This window comes from Oncorhynchus clarkii, chromosome 6 (assembly GCF_045791955.1).
Source record: "Oncorhynchus clarkii lewisi isolate Uvic-CL-2024 chromosome 6, UVic_Ocla_1.0, whole genome shotgun sequence".
In the NCBI taxonomy this organism is placed as follows: Eukaryota; Metazoa; Chordata; class Actinopteri; order Salmoniformes; family Salmonidae; genus Oncorhynchus; species Oncorhynchus clarkii.
This window is the reverse complement of record NC_092152.1, coordinates 44,569,323-44,588,166: the sequence shown is the minus strand read 5'-3', so window position 1 is coordinate 44,588,166 and position 18,844 is coordinate 44,569,323. Positions and strand designations below refer to the sequence as shown.

The 18,844-nt window shown below is 43.0% G+C and overlaps 1 protein-coding gene across 2 annotated transcripts in view; it reads left to right on the top strand.

Annotated features, from left to right (window-relative positions):
• LOC139411196 (TAO kinase 3a) overlaps positions 1-18,844 on the top strand; it is a 90,636-nt gene that overhangs the window by 54,679 nt on the left and 17,113 nt on the right. For both annotated transcript variants that reach the window (XM_071157124.1, XM_071157125.1), the window contains exons 3-11: positions 1,938-2,165; positions 4,095-4,166; positions 4,784-4,885; positions 5,431-5,476; positions 6,199-6,295; positions 10,686-10,799; positions 12,588-12,679; positions 14,444-14,537; positions 17,021-17,102. In XM_071157124.1, coding sequence (XP_071013225.1) covers positions 2,034-2,165; positions 4,095-4,166; positions 4,784-4,885; positions 5,431-5,476; positions 6,199-6,295; positions 10,686-10,799; positions 12,588-12,679; positions 14,444-14,537; positions 17,021-17,102 — 831 coding nt within the window. In that variant the 5' untranslated portion in view covers positions 1,938-2,033. The remainder of the gene's footprint in view (positions 1-1,937; positions 2,166-4,094; positions 4,167-4,783; positions 4,886-5,430; positions 5,477-6,198; positions 6,296-10,685; positions 10,800-12,587; positions 12,680-14,443; positions 14,538-17,020; positions 17,103-18,844) is intronic.

Genomic DNA, 18,844 nt, shown 5'->3' with positions numbered 1-18,844 from the left:
ATTTAAAAATGAAATTCAAATAATAATAATAATAAAGGAGGCGACAAGGACAAAACAATGTAACTTGAAACTAACGTAAACCCCCTACAGTGGTAACAAGGTTTTTGATATATTTTTGTATCTGGAAAGAAGACATAATTCTCACGAGTTTCTTCTTATTAAAGAGTTATGATGACGATGTTGAGTGTCTGTGTGTTCCTGTCTCTGCCTGTGTACACCGTGTTTTTCTGCCTGTGTACACCGTGTTTTTCTGCCTGTGTAAAAAAAAAAGAAAGGTGTATGTGCGTAATCATGTGGCCCTCTGCTCTCTGTCTGTGTGTCCGTCCGTCCCTCCCTCCAATGAGATTAGGGGTTCTCCCATGGAAGTCATGGATGTTGAAGGCTGACCGCAGTACTGCAGGCATTGTTAGCAGAAAACAGGATCCCCAATTATAGTGAATGGAAAAAAAGTAAATCTTTGTGTAAATTAAAACAATTAATCGAATACAATCATGGTACCAATAATTGCTTTAAATACTCCAGGTGTATGTCCTTGAACCGATTTATTTTAAAATTGAACACAGAAGTTATAAGGATAATTTAGTTGCAAATACCAGCCTGCAGTACCCCAGTCGGCCTTCAACTTTAGTTACTCAATGAGAGGGGGCAGCAGTGAGCTAGCCTGCAACGTCACTTCCTGGAGTAGCTCAAACTGCGCATGTTAAGTCTCCATGAGATGTTAACTGACTTAATTTGGCTTCATTGCGCTATTGAGTTTTCACATGGGAGGAATGGTGTCACATGATCGATGGCATTGTTCATTTATATATACAGTCATTGGTGTGTCACTAACTGGAACAAAGCTCAGGCTTTATGTCACATGTTTGATGGCCCAGCTGCAGTCTGGTGACTCACAACAGCCATACCTGCTGCTGCTAGCCTGTGCATCCGAGTGTGTCAGTGTGTGTGCGCATGTGTGGAAGTGATGCACCAATGACTCACGGTGATCGAGATGTCCAGTTTGTGTGGGTCTGTGAGTGTGTGTGTGTGCATGTGTGTATTTTCCTCCAACTGTGTGTCTGATCTTCTGCTTCTGCTTGGTGAGCAGTCCATGCCTTACCATCTTCTTCTGCCCCCTCTACCCTGCCAACTGTTCATGTGACATACACACACATTCAGCTTGTAATTCCTAGAAAGAATCAGGTTATATGGGGATGAGTAGGATATTGGAGCAGACAAGGTTGTACCGAGTCTCTTGATCAGTCTGTGTGTATGTGCATGTTTGTGTTGGTCTTTAGGTCCTGATTACATTTACAATCTCTCTGTTGTGTGTAGGCCTCCAGTAACTCCATCATACACGTGTCTGTGTGTGTGTGTGTGTGTGTGTCTGCTACATGGATCGTGCCTTTCCTGACAAGCTGCTTAAATACCAGCCCCTCATGTCACGCCTCGGCTATCAGTGCAAGCTCGCTGTCCTGGCCATGTTCACAGGCTGATAGTACGTGGCCTTCAGATAGCAGGCCTGCATAAGACGAAGCAGCTACCAAGTTACTACTCGGTGTCAGCAGTTATGGGCAGCATTGTTGTGTGGAGACGGTGCTATCTGTTTCCTTAGGTGTCCAGATATCCCTGTCCTGAAATGTTTGAATGGTTATTGTATGAATTATGATTTGTGGATTCATAAAGTATTTAAAATAGTGTGTGTGTGTGTCTTCCATCCAGGTAGTGATCATAAATGCTGTCTGTCTGCACGGTTACGTCCTAACTTATTACCATCTCTCTCTCTCTCTCTCTCTACTTTTTGGCATGGAAAACATGTGTACATTGGCAAAGCAAGTGAAATAGATAATAAACAAAAGTGAAATAAATAATAACATTTTTACAGTAAACATTAGTCACAAACATTGCAGATTCTAGTAACTCTCTCTCGCTCTCTCTGTATGTTTCCTCTCATCCAGGTGGGTATGGTAAATGCCCGGCGCGTGGATGAGGAGCAGCAGCTGCAGTGAGGTGGAACATCGCGGTAACCGCGGTACCGTCTAGCCCCGCCCACCATGCCCTCGTCCACGCGGAAGGGAGCGCTGAAGGACCCCGAGCTGGCCGACCTCTTCTTCAAAGATGACCCCGAGGAAGTCTTCTGTGACCTGCATGAGATCGGCCATGGCAGCTTTGGGGCCGTCTACTTTGTGAGTAGTATCTCAGGGCTGGATACTAAATTGAGATATGTCTAACTCAGAAATTTACATTTCGGAAATTTTAATTAAAACATTTTATTTTTTAAATGTAATCTTCATTTAGCTAGGCAAGTCTTTTTAACTAGGCATTACTGAAATAATTTTCACAATACATTTAGTACTTAGATAGTATTTGAAGTTATTGGCCAACTATTGAACAGGGCCTATTTCATTTAAATTTCTCAACCAATGGAAATGCTTTCATGGTGATTGTCAATTGAAAGTGCTATTTAGTCCAGGACTGGCCCTGGTCAGTGTGTGTGTTATATGCATTGGGTGAGTGCAATCCCTACTATTCACTGTCAGGATCATGTTAGACACCCAGTCTAGCTGTCTGTGGCTATAGATGTCAGAGTCCAGGGACAAGATCACTCGCTCTCTCAAGGTTGTCTAATAATAACTCTGCTGCCATTTCTGTTAAATTCTGTCTCTGCCGCATTTCTTAATCTGGTCGTCACTAATGACAGAAGGCCTTTAAATCTAAATCAACGCAGAGCGGGAGAGAGGGGAGGATGAATCTGCTAGCACCAATCCCTCCATCCTCCTCCTCCCCTCTCATCCCTCCCTCTAGCCCTCTCCTCCTTTTCCTCCTCCCCTCCCTCCCTCCGTCCTCTTTCTTTCAACCCTTCCTCCATCCATCCTTTTCCCCCACCCCTTTCTTTCCACCTCCAACATCCCTTCCCCCCCTCCTCCCTCCTCCATCCCCCAGCCTGTCCATATGCAAGGCTGGGGGGAGAGGGATAAACGGAAGCCTTTCCTCCTAAGACAGCTGTTCTGCGCGTTAAGTGGCGAGGCCAGCTGGTGATGGATGGCTGGATGGATAGATAGTAGGGCAGGCAGGAGATTTTACCTGGCCTGGTTGACTGGCATTAGTGCTCCTCTAAGTCCAGTCATATACCGGACAAGGCTACATTCATAGAAATATACTTATTAGAATGGGAAATGGGTTTTAAAGTGGCAATCTGGATTCGAGGTCAATGGCTGTGTATCAATAATTTAACATTCCAAAATGGATATACCAATCCCAGAGTAGCCCTTTAAAATGTTCCAGTCAAATTGCCATAGTCTGAAGGGATTTGCCCATTCTAGTAATTCTATTTATATGGCTATGGTACTGTATGTCAGCATGCCACATGATGAGGCCATCAGTCTTGTCTGGCTGATTTGGCTGGCTAGTATGAAATCCTGGTGCCTTTTTGGTAATTGATACACTTCTTTACCTGCTGTGAGCTACTAGGATAGCTATCTGCAAGTGTTTGCTAGCTGCTGTGGCTAGCTCATAGCTCTACTATGCATTCACATTCCTTCTGACCAAAGGCATGTGTATGGGGGGAAATTACTGAAATGGAATGAGGCACCATCAACGTTTGTATGAGGAAGTCATCCAGGTGTTCTAAAAGCCTTAGGGGTTTTAACACGCGCAATGTGCTAATTACTGTGTGGTTAAGTACCTAGCCAGCTAGCTTCTCTGTTGAGTTGCTTGTTTCCTCTATGCTTGTTTTCGTCTATGCTCATATTTGTAACTACAGGGAGTTTCCTACATATGTTTAGTATTGCCATCTTTTGAGGAGACAGTGGATTCTTGTTTCCCATTTACCCTCATTTGACTCAGAGCCATATATAGAGAGTGGCTACATCTCAGTCATATGACCCACTTTTACCAGTTTTTGGCTACCAACTGGATTCTAGCCAGCTGTTAAATATAGGCCTATATCCTGTATCCAGACTACAGCTGTGTGTTTCTACGAGAAATGCCTGTTCTCACATTCACCTTTCTCTCTCGCTCTCTCTCTCTCGCTCTCCATTTCTTTTCCCTCCTCTCACTCACTCCCCTCCTCTCCTCTCTCTTGCCTACTCTCACTGCCCTCTACTCTCCCTCAGGCCAGAAACTCCTACTCCAACGAGGTGGTGGCCATCAAGAAGATGTCCTACAATGGCAAACAGACCACCGAGGTGAGAGGACTGCAGCCTTTTACTCACTTTAAACACAAGATGAACTAATTTAGCACGCTGTCTGCTTTATCAGTCACACCTCAGGCCTTGAAACAGAGGTTAAACAAGATGAGAGGACAACTAATACAAATGTTTTGAACTCCCTCTCAAACTCTTCCCTCTATGGCCAATGGGACGGTCACAACTCAGGACTTGAAACGGAGGTTCAACATCCCATGGGCAGTCCCTTCCTCTGGCTGCTATGATGGTCACAACTCGGTATTTTTGAAATCACAACCTGGCCACTGGAATGGTCACAGCTTAGGCCTTGTAGCAGAGGTCAAATGAGATGAGAACAACTAAGACAAACACTTTGAAATTACACACTGTTCCCACTCTGGCCACTTTATGGTCACACCTAAGGGCTTTAAACAGAGGTTCAACATTCCCTGCGATCCACAAGGCCTTGGGTTGGGGTCCTCCTCTCTTGTGTAAATGGAACTGACCTATCCATAAACCCACTGCCCTGGCCAATATGTCAGGGCCAACATGCTGTGAATGGGGCTCTTTGCAGATGTGTTGATGTTGTTGACTCTTACACACTCTCTCTCTCATTCTCTCCCTCCTTCTCTCCTCAGAAATGGCAGGACATCATTAAGGAGGTCAAGTTTTTGGAACAGCTGCGCCATCCAAACACCATTGAGTACAAAGGCTGCTACTTGAAGGATAACACTGCCTGGGTCAGTGGAGTGTGGCAGAGCTGCCAGGGAAACCACTTCCCCCCCCCCTCTTCATCAGGCTGCTTCTATCTTTCTTTCAACTCTTTCTTTCTTTTCATCTCTCACTCTGACTCTTTCTCATAATCTCGCTCATTCTCTTTCTCTCTCGGTCTCACCATTTTCTACCTTTCCCATTTTTGTCTCTCTCTCATCCCTCTTTTGCATAGTTTCTCTGATTCTCTGTCTTTCACCATTTGTCTCCTTCTCTAAAACCTCCCTTTTACAACATGGTTTATGTCATGACCTTTTAAAATATGCACCAACCACTTCCAGTGTAAAAGTCGTTAGGAAAATCTCTTTGCACTTGACAGCACTTTCTCTTATTTTTAGTTTCCACCACCTCTGCTATGATGGTAATAAATGAGGCCTTCCTTGTTTTTGTCTGAGTCATTATATAATAGATATTTGGGGTTGTTGGTCATTTGTTTAAGGAGGCAACTCTTAATCTTGTGTGTGTTTTTGGGTGTCCACTTGTCTCTGACCTATGACCTTTCTGTCTCTTCCAGCTGGTGATGGAGTACTGCCTAGGCTCCGCATCAGATTTACTAGAGGGTGAGTAGTAAACACACATCCAGCGCACACACACACAAACACACACACATACTTATTCACCTAAACACACACAGTTAATTCAAAGAGAAGTTACAAAATCGCAATGAGAATATCGGGATTCTTTTTGAGCATGTGCTTTATAAACCCATTAGTAATGCAACATTCATGGTAAGCAAGGAACCTTTTATCTCTAAACAGGGTGTGTAATATTCCACTGTGAATGTTCCTGTTCAGGGTCTCCAAACATTCCGCACCTTGACCTACGTGATATATTTAGCACTTCTGTTTGTGTCCCTTCCTGGCTGTCATGGAAACTGTTTTAAACAGCCATGACAGTTGGCTGGTTTTGACCTATTTTTGTGTGTGTGAAGCACTTCTGAAATTCCTCCACTGTAGTTCTGCTTCCTTTGACTCTAAGGCGTTGCTCTGCTAGCCTGGTCCCAGATTTGTTTGTGCTGTCTTGCCAACTCATATTGTCATCAAGTTGGTAAGACCGCACAAACAGATCTGGGGCCAGGCTTTCAGAGCAGCAATCCACCCACCGGGAATGTGTTTTATAACCCTTTTATCCCAACCCTGTTAGACTTTACACATTTAACAGATGCTTCTGGGGTTTGTTGTTGTGTGTCATATCAGGAAGGGCAGATTGCTTGTGTCTCTAGATAGCACTGACGGTTTTCCCCCTTGATGTATTTTTCTCTTCTTTGTACCCTCCTTTCTAGTTCATAAGAAACCGCTCCAAGAGGTTGAAATTGCTGCCATAACCCACGGTGCCTTGCTAGGACTGGCTTACCTCCATTCCCATAATATGATTCACAGGTGAGCTTCCGGTCTACCTGTCTTCCATCTTCCCCCTCGTTAAAATGTTTGTCATCAACATCTTAAATAAGCCCCACCCCCCGCTTCTCCTTCACCCAAATCCAGACAGCTTATGTTCTGAAAGAGCTGAAAGATCACTACAAATCAACTGGGCTAGACAGTATGGACCCTCTCTTTCTAAAACTATCAGCCAAAATTGTTGCAACCCCTGTTACTAGCCTGTTCAACCTCTCTTTCGTATCGCCTGCGATCCCTAAAGATTAGAAAGCTGCCGCGGACACTCTAGACCCAAACTGTTACAGACATATATCCATCCTGCTCTGCCTTTCTAAAGTCTTCGAAAGCCAAGTTAACAAACAGTTCACCGACCATTTTGAATCCCACCGTACCTTCTCCACTATGCAATCTGGTTTTCAAGCTGGTCATGGGTGCACCTCAGCCACGCTCAAGGTCCTAAATGATATCATAACCGTCATAGATAAAAGACAGTACTGTGCAGCAGTTTTCATCGACCTGGCCAAGGCTTTCGACTCAATCACCGCGTTCTTATCGGCAGACTCAATAGCCTTGGCTTCTCAAATGACTGACTCGCCTGGTTCACCAACTACTTCTCAGATAGAGCTCAGTGTTGTCCAGACCTCTGGCAGTCTCTATGGGGGTGCCACAGGGTTCAATTCTTGGGCCTATTCTTCTCTCTGTATATCAATGATATCACTCTTGCTGCTGGTGATTCTCTGATCCACCTCCTACGCAGACGACACCATTCTGTATACATCTGACCCTTCCTTGGACACTGTGTTAACAAACTTTTAAATGAGCTTCAACGCCATACAACACTCCTTCTGTGGCCTCCAACTGCTTTTAAATGCTAGTAAAAGTAAATGCATGCTCTTCAACGATTGCTGCCCGCACCCTCCTGCCCGCCTAGCATCCCTACTCTGGATGGTTCTGACTTAGAATATGTGGACAACTATAAATACCTAGGTGTCTGGCTAGACTGTAAACTCTCCTTCCAGACTCACATTAAGCATCTCCAATCCCAAATTAAATCTAGAATCGGCTTCCTATTTCGCAACAAAGCCTCCTTCACTCATGCTGCCAAACATACCCTCGTAAAACGGACTATCCTACTGATCCTTGACTTCGGCGATGTCATTTACAAAATAGCCTCCAACACTCTACTCAGCAAATTGGATGTAGTCTATCACAGTGCCATCCGTTTTGTCACCGAAGCCCCATATACTACCCACCACTGCGACTTGTATGCTCTCGTTGGCTGGCCCTTATTCGTCGCCAAACCCACTGGTCATATATAAGTCTTTGCTAGGTAAATCACCACCTTATCTCAGCTCACTGGTCTCCATAGCAACACCCACCCATTGCACACGCTCCAGCAGGTTTATTTCACTGGTCATCCCCAAAGCCATCACCTCCTTTGGCCACCTTTCCTTCCAGTTTTCTGCTGCCAATGACTGGAATTGAATTGCAAAAATCACTGAACCTGGAGTCTTATATCTCCCTCTCTAACTTTAAGCATCAGCTGTCAGAGCAGCTTACCGATCACTGGACCTGTATACAGCCAATCTGTAAATAGCACATCCAACTACCTCATTCCCATATTATTATATTTTTTGCTCTTTTGCACCCCAGTATCTCTACTTGCACATCATCAGCTGCACATCCATCATTCCAGTGTTAATGCTAAATTGTAATTATTTCGCCACTATGGCCTATTTATTGCCTTACCTCCCTAACCTTACTACATTTGCACACACTGTACATATATTTTTCTATTGTGTTTTTGACCGTACGTTTGTTTATCCCGTGTGTAACTCTGTTGTTTTTGTCTCACTGCTTTGCTTTATCTTGGCCAGGTCGCAGTTGTAAATGAGAACTTGTTCTCAACTGGGCCTACCTGGTTAAATAAAGGTGGGAATAAGAAAAATAAATAAATAAAAATAAAAAATAAACATTTAAACACGTTTGAGCTCTTGCTGAGACGAGATATGTGGTGCCTCTGGTCTCATTGTTAAGTAATAATGAACTCATCAGAGAGAACATTCTTAGAGTTGTCATCTGCCAACCCTAATCTGTATTTCAATGTGCATTCCAACAGGCCCTTTTCTTGAACATCACTTACGGAGAATGTTATGTGAAACCTTTATCATTTTACCACCATGGCCCATAAAGACAAACATTACTGTTTTATCATGTTAAAAGTTCTGAAACCGAAAGGAAAGAAATAAGTATATTTATTCACCACATAAATTAATTGAGATTGTATGCCTCCCCAAGTACAGGCCTAAATAAATGTGTGCTCCTCTCACTGTTCAGCTGAGCTCAAGGAAAGGCCTAAATACAGTGCCTTGCGAAAGTATTCGGCCCCCTTGAACTTTGCGACCTTTTGCCACATTTCAGGCTTCAAACATAAAGATATAAAACTGTATTTTTTTGTGAAGAATCAACAACAAGTGGGACACAATCATGAAGTGGAACGACATTTATTGTATATTTCAAGCTTTTTTAACAAATCAAAAACTGAAAAATTGGGCGTGCAAAATTATTCAGCCCCCTTAAGTTAATACTTTGTAGCGCCACCTTTTGCTGCGATTACAGCTGTAAGTCGCTTGGGGTATGTCTCTATCAGTTTTGCACATCGAGAGACTGACATTTTTTCCCATTCCTCCTTGCAAAACAGCTTGAGCTCAGTGAGGTTGGATGGAGAGCATTTGTGAACAGCAGTTTTCAGTTCTTTCCACAGATTCTCGATTGGATTCAGGTCTGGACTTTGACTTGGCCATTCTAACACCTGGATATGTTTATTTTTGAACCATTCCATTGTAGATTTTGCTTTATGTTTTGGATCATTGTCTTGTTGGAAGACAAATCTCCGTCCCAGTCTCAGGTCTTTTGCAGACTCCATCAGGTTTTCTTCCAGAATGGTCCTGTATTTGGCTCCATCCATCTTCCCATCAATTTTAACCATCTTCCCTGTCCCGGCTGAAGAAAAGCAGGCCCAAACCATGATGCTGCCACCACCATGTTTGACAGTGGGGATGGTGTGTTCAGCTGTGTTGCTTTTACGCCAAACATAACGTTTTGCATTGTTGCCAAAAAGTTCAATTTTGGTTTCATCTGACCAGAGCACCTTCTTCCACATGTTTGGTGTGTCTCCCAGGTGGCTTGTGGCAAACTTTAAACGACACTTTTGATGGATATCTTTAAGAAATGGCTTTCTTCTTGCCACTCTTCCATAAAGGCCAGCTTTGTGCAATATACGACTGATTGTTGTCCTATGGACAGAGTCTCCCACCTCAGCGGTAGATCTCTGCAGTTCATCCAGAGTGATCATGGGCCTCTTGGCTGCATCTCTGATCAGTCTTCTCCTTGTATGAGCTGAAAGTTTAGAGGGACGGCCAGGTCTTGGCAGTGGTCTGATACTCCTTCCATTTCAATATTATCGCTTGCACAGTGCTCCTTGGGATGTTTAAAGCTTGGGAAATATTTTTGTATCCAAATCCGGCTTTAAACTTCTTCACAACAGTATCTCGGACCTGCCTGGTGTGTTCCTTGTTCTTCATGATGCTCTCTGCGCTTTTAACGAACCTCTGAGACTATCACAGTGCAGGTGCATTTATACGGAGACTTGATTACACACAGGTGGATTGTATTTATCATCATTAGTCATTTAGGTCAACATTGGATCATTCAGAGATCCTCACTGAACTTCTGGAGAGAGTTTGCTGCACTGAAAGTAAAGGGGCTGAATAATTTTGTACGCCCAATTTTTAAGTTTTTGATTTGTTAAAAAAGTTTGAAATATCCAATAAATGTCGTTCCACTTCATGATTGTGTCCCACTTGTTGTTGATTCTTCACAAAAAAATACAGTTTTATATCTTTATGTTTGAAGCCTGAAATGTGGCAAAAGGTCACAAAGTTCAAGGGGGCCGAATACTTTCGCAAGGCACTGTAAATGTGTGCTCCTCTCACTGTTCAGCTGAGCTCAAGGAAAGACCTAAATAAATGTGTGCTCCTCTCACTGTTCAGCTGAGCTCAAGGAAAGGTCTAAATAAATGTGTGCTCCTCTCACTTTTCAGCTGAGCTCTCGTCTCAGCAAGCTTGAGTTATTTGCATTTCAACCCGACAGTGAGACAATATTTCCCTTTCTTCCTGTTTTTAAACGCGTCACTATAAAGTCACATTGTCATATGCACACCACATTAGAGGCTGGTGGATATACAAGCATATGCATGAAAAAGACAGACGCCAGTGCACTTCCAAGAGGTAGCTAATACACCTAAAGTAGCCCATATCACTCTGAACCATATCCCACCACCCTATTCTAACCCTGTTTGACGTGTCATCGCTTATTTTTTCTCTCTCTCCAGAGATGTGAAAGCTGGAAACATCCTGCTAACTGAGCCAGGCCTGGTCAAACTGGCAGACTTCGGCTCTGCCTCAATCGCCTCTCCTGCCAACTCCTTCGTAGGAACACCTTACTGGTCAGTACCTACCATTTTGAAAGTAGAGTCAGCGATATGACATAAAGTAAACAGCATAGTGGGTCAATTTCCGCAACAACTAAGAGCGCTGAAGTGCGAGGCTCAACTTCTCTGCTGTTTTGGTCCTGTGGCTACAATGTTGTAAAAGTGTGAAGCGAGCCCGTGTACATGCGCAGATCCTGTGTGCGACTGTGGGAGCGAAGTCTTGCATCTTGCTCATCGTAATATGTCCGGTGCTGCTCGTGGCAACATCATTTCACTGAGTCTACCTTTAACAATACCTCAACACTACACTTTACTGGTCAGTACCTCAACACAGACACAAACACCTTACTGCTCAGTATCACCATACTAACATAATATATAACTAGCCTAGTAGTATATAACATAGCTTTGCCTCTATTGCCTCTCCTGACAACTCTTTCGTAGGGACACCTTATTGGCCAATATCTTAAAGTCTTAGGGATGAGGTAGTAATAATGTAGGAATACACAGAGTGTACAAAACATTAAGAACACTTTCCTAATATTGAGTTGCACCCACCCATGTAGACTCCAATGCTCCCCGCAGTTGTGTCAAGTTGGCTGGATGTCCTTTGGGTAGTGGACCACTCTTGATACACACGGGAAATTGTTGATTGTGAAAAACCCAGCAGCGTTGCAGTTCATGACACAAACGGTGTGCCTGGCATCTACTACCATACCCCGTTCAAAGGCACTTCAATATTTTCTCTTGCCCATTCACCCTCTGAATGGCAAACATACACAATCCATGTCACGATTTTCTCAAAGCTTAAAAATCCTTCTTTAACCTGTTTCCTCCCCTTCATCTACTGAAGTGGATTTAACAAGTGCCATCAACAAGGGATCATAGTTTTCACCTGGATTCACCTGGTCAGTCTATATCATGGAAAGAGTAGGTGTTCTTAATGTTTTGTACACCATGTACATTGTGCCAATGTTAGTGGTCAATATCTTAACACTGATGCAGTGTAAAGCTATATCTTGTATTGTATTTGTATACTCTTGTATGTTCTTGTAGCTGTTATTTGCCTAGGTTCATCTAATTGAGACCTAGTCCAAAACATCTCCTTTGTGGGAATTCTGTAACATACTTGTCAGTACCTAACGCACTACAATAGGGCTTTTCCACACCAGTCCTGGGGCCTCCCCAGAACGCACATTTTTGTTCCAGCCCACCAATATCCCATTGGATTCAACTACTCGAGGCCTTGACGATTAGTTGATTAATTGAATCACATGTTCAGCTGGAACACGAATGCGAGACGCACTGGGACCAGATGGCTATGCATCATAATTTACAACTATTTATTATGTTAAAAAAAACAATGGTCATTCACATAGAAACCCTCATAGTAACGCTGGAGACAAACAAGCAAACAAACAAAACATAGGGAGAACTCCCAGAACACTGTGTCAATTCTCCTGATACTCTCTATTCATGATACTCTAAGCTCACAGTGTGCTACTTGTATCCAGCCAGGCTGTTAATTCGACACATAACGTACACCCTCTAGTCTTCCAGCAGCACATTACTCAGACCTGAGCTTCTAGCTAGGCTATCACTGCATACCAAAGGGACTTTAAGATATCCAGGCTTAACAGATTATGAATTTCCACAAATTTAACACTGGTGGTTAATTGTGTGTGTGTGTGTGTGTGTGTGTGTGTGTGTGTGTGTGTGTGTGTGTGTGTGTGTGTGTGTGTGTGTGTGTGTGTGTGTGTGTGTGTGTGTGTGTGTGTGTGTGTGTGTGTGTGTGTGTCCAAGGATGGCCCCGGAAGTGATCCTAGCAATGGACGAGGGCCAGTATGAGGGGAAGGTGGACATCTGGTCCCTGGGAATCACCTGTATTGAACTGGGTTAGTGTGCATCTGTTTTTACTGTAACAGGCTTTTCTCAGTCTTTACTGGCTTATTTACATTTCAGTCATTTAGCAGACACTTTATCCAGAGCAACTTAGTCAGTGCATTGGTACGTACAGTGCCTTCAGGAAGTACACGCAATCCCTTGACTTTTTCCACATTTTGTTGTGTTACAGCCTGAATTTAAAATGTATTATGTTTAGATTGTGTCACTGGCCTACACACAATACCCCATAGTGTCAAAGTAGAATGATGTTTTTAGAAATGCTTACAAGTTAATAAAACATGAAAAGCTGAAATGTCTTGAGTCAAAAAGTGTTCAACCTCTTTGTTTTGGCAAGCTTAAATAAGTTCACAAGTAAAAAATATGCTTAACAAGTCACATAATACGTATTGGACTCTGTGTGCAATAATAGTGTTTAACATGATTTTTGAATGACTACCCCAGACATACTGTAAGGTCCCTCAGTCGAGCAGTGAATTTCAAACACAGATTCAACCACAAAGATCAATGCCTCGCAAAGAAGGGCACTTATTGGTAGATGGGTAAGAAAAAAAAAAAAAATAGCAGACATTGAATATCCCTTTTAGCATGATGAAGTTATTAATTATACTTTGGATGGTGTGTCCAATACACCCAGTCACTACAAAGATACAGGGGTTCTTGATAACTCAGTTGCTTGAGAGGAAGGAAACTGTTCAGGGATTTTACCATGAGGCAAACAGTTAATTGAGGATGGATCCACAACATTGTAGTTACTCCACAATACTAACCTAAATGACAGAGTGAAAAGTAGGAAGCCTGTACAGAATAAAAATATTCCAAAAGCAGGACAATAACGTAAAACACAAGGCCAAATCTAAACTGGAGTTGCTTAACAAGAGGACATTGAATGTTCCCGAGTGGCCTAGTTACACTTTGACTTAAATCGTCATGAAAGTCTATGGCAAGTCTTGAAAATGTCTTTCTAACCATGATCAACAACCAACTTGACAGAGCTTGAGTAATTTTTAAAAGAATAATGTGCAAACATTGTACAATCCAGGTGTACAAAGCTCTTAGAGACCTACCCAGAAAGACTCACAGCTGTAATCGCTGCCAAAGGTGATTCTAACATGTATTGACTCGGGTGTGAATACTTATGTAAATAAATATTTCTGTATTTAATACATTTGTTTTCACTTTGTCATTATGGGATATTGTGAGAAAATACATCTATTTAATCCATTTTGAATTCGGGCTGTAACACAACAAAATGTGAAATACGTCAAGGGGTATGAATACTTTCTGTGCCACTACTGTAGTTCGCTCCCTGTCGAGCATTGTCCTGCAACTAGTCCACATCTCAGAAGGCATCGTTACTTGTTAGGAAAATGTACTTTTTATGGCCTTCCTCAGAATGTCAAAGAAACAAACAGACATAGCTAGACCATCTTGGACTTCCCCATCTAGAGAGAGCAGTGACACACTCCTGACTGACACATGACAGTTGATTCACAATGTTGCTCAATCATGTGTTTGTCATGTGATTACCATGGCCCCTTGTGTGCTACATGTACACACACACACACACACACACACACACACACACACACACACACACACACACACACACACACACAGATAGAATAACATTGTCAAGGTCAAAATAATATATGTTCAACCAGATATGATAACCCCCTCCCTTTCTCTCTCTTCCTCTTTCTTTCTCTACTCCCCCTTTCCATATCTTTCTCCTTTATCTCTCTTCCTCTTCATAGCGGAGCGCAAGCCTCCCCTGTTCAACATGAACGCTATGAGTGCCTTATATCACATCGCCCAGAACGACTCTCCCACGCTGCAGTCCAACGAGTGGTAAGTCCTCACCATCCCTCTGCTGAGCTGTGTGACCACACACACACACACACATACTCACACACACCCTCTCATTTCCCTGGAAGTCCCAGTCTGTCTCTTGTGTAATTACCTGAGGGGCCGAGCTAAGGCCTTTCCTATTTAAAGAACCAAGCCTCAGGCTAAACTCACAGGCTACTACTGTACTGTACCATACACCAAACCACACTCTGCAGGAGGGACGGATGAAGGTAGGGCGAGAGGGAGGAAAGAGAGTGGGAGGGTGAGACCGATAGATGGGAGGTAGGCAGAGAGAGGCCTGTCTCCCTGGATGGAGACAGACAGCTAGACAACTGCAGGTTTGGAGGGAGCGAGGCAGAGTGTGAGGGGAGGAAGAGGGAGACAGACAGGTGGCAATCACACTAGCCCCCTCTTTCTTGTGCTGTTGATGCCCTTTGAATTTATGGTGTGATGACTGCCAGTCAAGTCAAGAGGAAGATCCAGTCAAACATGACTCTGTCAACATTTACAATGTCATGATACTACAGCCAGTGTATGTTTATTGGGGGGGGGGGGGGATGTTGTACTCTACTTGACCCAAATAATGATGGATATAGGACTTTTTTATTTTTTAATTGAACCATTTAACCTTTATTTAACTAGGCAAGGCAACTAGACTTATATGGCTCTAGGAGTACATTCCTTTCAACAAATAAAGAATCTAAAATACAGCTAAAACAAGTTGCAGCATTTGCATGAAGGTGTAAGTGTTGTGTTTATTTTCATAGTCCACATTCCTTACTGCGAAAATCGATTTGTGTGATTCCAGGAACCCAAAGCAAACAGATTCACAAGTAGTACATTCCAATAAATAAATATTTGATTGTCTTTACAGTATGCAAAGATTTACCATATTTTGACAAATTAGCATTAAAAGCAAGCCTTAGTCTTGTACTGAAGAGAGAGTGTGTGTGTGAAGCAAAGTTATGGTCCTCCCATAGAGATACAATATGATTTAGTTTTCTTTTTCATACACACACACAGTAGTCAGTGTATTGTTGGAGGTGCTCCAAATTGGCCTCTGGCATGAACCTCTCTCTCATTAGCTGAGACTAGTTGAAAATGTATACCACTATGTAGACTGCATGGCATCGCCACACAGAGCGCTGGAAGATGGACTTTCAATAACACAGACAAATCAAATGTTATTTGTCACATGCGCCGAATACAACAGGTGTAGATCTTACAGTGAAATGCTTACTTACAAGCCCCTAACCAACATGATGAATAGCTATAGAAGTACCCTGGCTTTACCCTGACTCTAAGGCTTGAAAGGTGGGGACGTGGATATACATTCCCTTATGTATGTGTTTGGACAGTGAAGCTAAAACTTTTAGGCTCTATACACCAACCAGCATTTTGGATTTGAGATCAAATGTTTGACCCATTTTGAAAAGAAAGCACTTTGTGGTCCCACCATTTGAAGGTATCATACGTATTTGGACAAATTCACTTAGTGTTTTGAATGTAGTCCAACGTTGAGTATTTGGTCCCCTATTCCTAGCACACAATGACTACATTCAGCTTGTGACTTCACAAACTTGTTGGATGCATTTGCAGTTTGTTTTAGTTGTGTTTCGGTAGAATTGAATGGTAAATCATGTATTGTCATTTTGGTGTCCATGAATAATGATGAGTGATACATTTAGAGGCATAAATGTCATCCCCCCCCCCCCCCCCAAAACATTCTAACCTCCCTTTTATTGGTAATGGTGAAAGGTTAGCATGTTTTGGGGGCATGATCTTTATGCCTCATCATTATTCACAATTCATTCAGGATGATCTGTAATCATGGTAGCATCCACATTAATGTAGAAGTGTTCAGAAACATACTTTTATTGTAAATAACAATAGAATGGCTCTAAAATGACACTACATTATTTACCATTCATTTCTACACAACCAAAACAGACTCCAAATGCATCCAACAAGTTTGTATAGTCACAAGCTTGATGTAATCACTGCGTGCTAGGAATATGGGACCAAATACTCAACTTTTGATTAGATTGAAAAGGCTACAGGTAAATTTGTCCAAATACTTATGACATCTTCAAATGGAGGGACTAGATAAATAGTGTTCATTTATAAAAGGTCAAATGGATATGTTTGAAAATACTATCAAACAAAAGGTGACATTCTGTACTGTCAGTCACCTCATTAACGTTTTAGCTTCACTGTACAAATAAATACGTAGGGGAGTGTATATATTTTTACATTTGAGTAATTTAGCATACACTCTTATCCAGAGCGACTTAGTTAGTTAATGCATTCATCTTAAGATAGCAAGGTGAGACAGCTATTGCCTTTTTATTCCTGTCTAATCATGGTTGTATTCTGTTTTCTTCCAAATCCTTCCACCTCTTCACCTCTACTCCATCTCATCCTTCCCTCATCCCTCCACCTCTCCATCGCTCCACCTGTCCATCCCTCTATCTTTCTACAAGGTCGGACCCCTTCCGGAGCTTCGTTGACTACTGCCTACTCAAAATTCCTCAGGACAGACTCTCGTCGGGGGAGCTGCTGCGAGTGAGTGTACTTCCTGGTATCTCTGACAGAGGCTGTGGCCTCACTTCCTGTGTCCAGTCTCTCAAAGACCATCTGGATGAATGCTTCCAAAATGGCACCCTATTCCCTAGTGAGAGAGTTAGACTCACAAATAGCAACCACCCCCAGCTATGCTACATACGTTTGGAGTGTAGAGCCAATAGAATAAAAAATGCTTCACTGTCCCAATAATTACAGAGGGCACTGTAATGCACTACTTTTGACCAGAACCCAATGGGACCTGGTCAAAAGTAGCACACTCTGTAGGGAGTAGGGTGCCATTCAGATACAGCTGATGATTCACTGCCTCCCACAGCTGTAGAGAAAATAGGAATGAAAGATTCCACAGGGGTTAAGATTTGTTGTTCACATATGCACGCACACACACACACACACTGATCCCACAAGGGTTAGGGTTTTGTTGTTAAGCATTTTTTAACCCTTTTTTTTGTTTGTTTTTATCTTGCGCTGTAGTACACCTCGTGTTGGAGGTTCATAAGACATCCATAGTGTGTATGACCATATCCCCTTGACACACAATGAAAGCTAAAGTCAGACTGACTGCCCCCACAGACCCATGTGTTATAGTACAAGATCAGTAATTTGTGTGTCAAGGTATTCTGCTAGCTAGCCTTTGTTTGTACATCCTGATTGGCCAATCCACTGTGTGTGTGTGTGTGTGTGTGTGTGTGTGTGTGTGTGTGTGTGTGTGTGTGTGTGTGTGTGTGTGTGTGTGTGTGTGTGTGTGTGTGTGTGTGTGTCCATGTAATGTAGAGTTGATCTTTTTGTTTGTTTGGCCGAGAAGTAATCCTATTGGCCTGCTAAGAGTTTTATGTTCTTGATTGGTTGTCACACTCTCTCACTGGCCTGTCGGTCTTACCTGGCTGCCCAAGGAGGGGTTAGTGGGCTATAGGGGATGAGATGGTGGGGGCTTGTCTGGAGCTCTGGGTAGAAGTATCCCTTAGGTGCAGATCTAGGATAAGCTCCCTCTCCCAAATCCTAACCTTAATTATTAGTGGGGAAAAGGCTAAACTGACCATAGATCAGTGCCTAGTAGGCAACTTGCTCCTAATCTGAGTCGGGGCAGGGGGCATCCAGATCACCGCCCCTCAAGCCCCTGATTAATACAAACACACACACACTCATTGCCCTCTGCCCCTCTTTGAGCTCTTTAGGAGAAATCAGGTCACTAATCTCTTTCCCTTCAGGTTCCACTTCCTCAATATAGAGTCAAACTTCGCTTCCCATACTCCTTTACTCCTACACCCAACCAAAACTACACTACCACACTGTTCCCATGATCTTTGGAGAATCGCATGGTTGGGTGCATGCATTGAAAAAATGGGTGAGGAAAATGTAATGGGGTGAAGGGAAAGGAAGACAAGAATCCGAACCATCGGTCCGACTCCGTTCATGGTCCCCAGGATAGTTTTTTTTTCGGGAAGGGATTACTCTGAAGATTAGTCCTCTCTCTCTCTCTCTCTCTCTCTCTCTTTTCTATTGCTCTCTCGCTCTCTCTCTCCCAGCCCACTGGTACATGGCAGCTCTGGTTTTCTAACTCACACTTTCGCTCCCTCTGTCCATTTGTTTGAAAACGGGAAAATGTTTCCTCTCTATTTCCAGACGATGATGTCATCCTTCTGAATCAGAGAGTCCATTACATTACTCCAGCCAGCATCTGTCAGATAGAAGGGATGGTGTGTAGGGCGAGACATACATGGCCG